This window comes from Dipodomys ordii, unplaced genomic scaffold (genome assembly GCF_000151885.1).
Source record: "Dipodomys ordii isolate 6190 unplaced genomic scaffold, Dord_2.0 Scaffold3921, whole genome shotgun sequence".
Classification (NCBI taxonomy): domain Eukaryota; kingdom Metazoa; phylum Chordata; class Mammalia; order Rodentia; family Heteromyidae; genus Dipodomys; species Dipodomys ordii.
This window is the reverse complement of record NW_012271136.1, coordinates 1-3,867: the sequence shown is the minus strand read 5'-3', so window position 1 is coordinate 3,867 and position 3,867 is coordinate 1. Positions and strand designations below refer to the sequence as shown.

Here is a 3,867-nt window from a genome sequence, read left to right as displayed (position 1 = left end):
AGAAAACTGAGTTATATAGAGTTACTTCAGTATTCTCTTTTTTATTTTATTTTTTTGTCATTTGTGAGGCTTGAACTATGGGCTTGGGTGCTGTCCCTCAGCTCTTCAGCTCAAGGCTAGTGCTCTACCACTTGAGCCATAGTGCCACTTGTGATTTTCTGGTGGCTTATTGGAGATAAGAGTCTCACGGACTTTCCTGCCTGGGCTGGCTTTGAACTATGATCCTCAAATTTCAGCCTCCTGAGTAGCTAGGATTACAGGTGTGAGCCACCAGCGCCTGGCCCACTTCCCTACTTGCCCCAAATACTATAAACTCAGAATCTAAAAAGGGAGCTCTTTTTTTTCAAATGCAGAATAAAACTGCATATATGAGAACATTTAATAAGACTTGGGCTTCATGGCAGTGTCTACTGTAGAATAAAGATACATCATCTACATAGGACTGAGAACTCACTCCTCATCTGCATTCTGGAACTTGAGCCATCTTCTCCAGTCTCTCACACTCTAGCTTAATGCCTAGATATTTTAGCAAGAATGATAGAATCCACAGCCAAGGCCTACTTTGGCTTAGAGTTATGGGAATACTTTAATATCACAAACATAGCTGTCTCTCACCCCATTCATTAAACTAGGCTCAAACATTTTTCCTTACTTGCACATACCACACCACACACCTCTAGCACTGACTTGCTGTTACTTTCTTTTTCATTACCCGGCAACTGTTTCATTTACTTTCTTAGGGTTACTGACAATCTTTCTCTCTATTTTTAGGGTGAACATAGGACTTGGTTTCCTCAGAAGAGCCTTGGTGTATACTTATTATTTTGGAGTGATTCATGGTGACTTTTTTTTTAAAACTGTGTCAGAAATGTCCTGGACTGGTGGATAAATGACATAGTCAATGTATGTATGCTACTCTTTGGTTTTCCTTATTTCCTCCCACCCAGCTGCCGCCTTCTCCCACCCTTCTTCTCCAACCTCTTTCAGGCCCCGGCAGAATCTTTCAAACACTTTCTTCATGTTGCCACCTTTCTCCATAGAGATGACCCGTGTATGATCCTCCTCATTCACCCAGATCAAGAAGCTCTTCTCATTGTTGTGCCTGGAGGTAGGAGATAAAGGGATCAAGACACAAGACAAATTAGAAGGGAGAGAGGGGGGGAAAAAAGCACTTTTGTGGGCATGGCCGTGGGGCGGGGGGGGGAGGAGGGGGGGAAGGAGGCAAAGGAGGTAAGGAACTGCCCCATACCAGATTCCACGAGCATCTGGCCAGTCTCGAGCCATTCCTGCTGCCGTGAGCAATGGGGACACGGGCTTATCAAATAGAAAGTGGTCCTGGGGAGAGGCAAGGGATCTGGGTTAGAAATTCTCACAGTAGTCCCTGGGCCTCTCAGAGCCCATCTCTCTGGTCTGTCCCAACCGCCCCTGTGGTTTGTTTTTCCCCTTGCTCCCATTGCCCAGTGCTCTCTCTCAAAAGCCCCTCACATCAATAAGCTGCTGCTGTTCAGCCTCTGTCATCTCACTGAGCCTATAGTAACGTCCGGCCAGGTCACCCTTCAGGCCGCTCAGAGCCTCCACCACAACACGTTCCACCTCTCGTCGCTCTGCCCGAGTGCAGGCTGGAGGCAGACTGAGTCCTCGGATACTCCGGCCAGTTCTGACTCTCGAGGACAATACATACCTCTCATCGAAGTAGCCAGAACGGATCTAATGGATAAGGGAAACGGATATAAGTCATAGAAACACAATGGATGGGGAATGAAGGTTCTTGGGGGAAGGAGTAGAGGGATCACTGGGCATTCCTACAGCATGTTTTGGGAAGGAGTGGTCCCTTAGAGGAAGCACGCTTATAGAAGTGGACATTGTGAGCTCTTCCTCTCTGCCTTGGGCCTGGTCTTGGGTATTAGGAGTTTGAACTCGGCTTCATGCTTGTGGAGAGAGCAGGCAGGCACTCACATCACTGACTGAGCTGCACCTGCAGCTAGGGCATGGTCTTCTCCTATCTGCTACTCCTTTAAGCTATAATTATTTCTCCATATCAAGATTAAAAGCTCAGCAGTATAATAGCCATGAGTCAGGAAATAGTCAAGGTGAAGAGATTGGAGAGCCAGTGTTGGCCACAAAGCAACACAAACCAGAAATGGAGTATCTGGCCTACCTTACTAGCATCAAGGTCAGTGGTATGTTTCATTGTCCGGGGGTCATATCCATTGTGTCGCTCTTGGATCACAGGATCAAACAGTTCAGCAAATACCTGAAGGGAAGGGAAGAGGGTAAGGCGGTTACACAGAGGAAATCCCTCCCTAGACCTCAATGGCGGATTGATTTCACTGGGTCAAAAAACTTGAGTATGGACAATCCAGCATCTTGAAGGAAAATGAGGAGAGGGTTTGATTATAGGGGGAAGGAGCTGGGATGGCTGGGAGGATGACTCTGATTTCCCAGGGAGACTCTTGGGGACCCCCCTACCTCATAGGTCTCCTCATCTCCAGCCACCATGCCCACAGTCTTGATGAAGGGGTGACCAGGATTGTCCACGCCAGTCTGGATACACTGATCTAGCGTCCAACCAGTGGGTGTGGTCTTGTCGCAGAGCCGTGCATAGACTGCTGGGGTCAGGTGACTAGCCATGCAGTTGTTGTGCTTTCGGAGGTCTGGGTACTCAGCGCTGGGGAGGGGTGGGGGTACCCAGTAACCATGGAGAGAGGGCACAGGAGACCAGACTAGATGCACTGCTGTCTGCTGGGAGCTGTCCAACCATATCTGGTTTTGCTCCTCAGGAGGAGGAGGAATTAGAGGTAGGCTAAGCTTTGATAATCTCTTTAGGGACTTTCAGGGTCTATTCATTCCCAATAGTCCTAGCTGCCTGTGGCTGGCTGGCTGATTTCTCTCCCCCCCCCCACCCAGCCCTGCACAGCTCTTTTCTCCCATGAACACATTAGAGGTGGGGGAGGGGGGAGGACTCAGAAGAATTCAGAAAAAGAGATAGGGGGGGGAAATGGAGAGAAAAGCAGGAAAAGGAGATGGAGAGCAAAATATGATGGTTCCCCTAACCTTTTGATTAGGGATTGGGACAGGGGTGGGGGGGGGAGTGCACCTGGAGTTTGTTAGGGCCAGGGATGATTTGGGGGATGGATGGATGGATGCCTGGGATGTACAGCTTTCCAGAAATGTTCCGGCTTGATGAATTTGGCCCCCCTCTACCTAGAACTCGGGGATCTCCAAATGGTACAGCGTCCCTGCCCCAGCTCTAGGGGCTTTCTTGTGGGTTGCCCTGGTCCTCCTCTTCTGTATCCCCTCCCCTCCTATCTCCATTCCATCCATCACCCCCTCTTCCACCCCCCACCCCACTCCACCCCATGCATCTTCAGCACTGATACCTCGGGGGATACAGCCTCCTGCGTTCACTGGCAGCTCGTACCGGTTCCGGACGGAGCAGGAGCCCGGCAGCTACAGACCCAGCTCCGGCCAAAGCCAGGAGCCTGAGCCCCGGGCGGGTAGACAGCAGACGGGAGAAGGGGCCAGCCATGGTGTATGTAGCTCGAGGTCGGGGATGGTGGTGCAGCTACGGAATCTTGGCGCAGGATCTGGCACCCGTCAGGATCTGGCGGGAGGGGAAGGGAGAAAAGGATGCGACTGGACAGACAGAGGGACTGCAGCTCAGGTCCGATGGCTGTCACCGAAAGAGGGGGGGGTGTGGGGGGGTGGGAGTCCGGGGGGGGGATGGAGGTTGAAGCTGGAGAGGGGAGCCCGGGAGCCTCGCAGGCTGCAGGAGAGGCGCAATGAGAGGCGGGAGGGGAGGAGGAGGGGAGGGGCTTCCGGAGGCCCCGCCCTCCCCGGCCTGCCACCGAGCTAGGTGTGCAAGGA

The 3,867-nt window shown here is 51.6% G+C and overlaps 1 protein-coding gene across 1 annotated transcript; it reads right to left on the bottom strand.

Moving 5' to 3' along the window:
- Positions 1–912: 912 nt before the first annotated feature.
- Positions 913–3,616, bottom strand: LOC106002165 (creatine kinase U-type, mitochondrial). Its single transcript, XM_013037084.1, has 6 exons — positions 3,381–3,616; positions 2,470–2,668; positions 2,159–2,254; positions 1,486–1,707; positions 1,250–1,335; positions 913–1,102 (listed from the first exon to the last, which is right to left on the bottom strand). The coding sequence occupies exons 1-6, from the start codon at positions 3,527–3,529 to the stop codon at positions 913–915; spliced, it is 942 nt and encodes a 313-aa protein (XP_012892538.1). The 5' UTR covers positions 3,530–3,616.
- Positions 3,617–3,867: the final 251 nt, after the last annotated feature.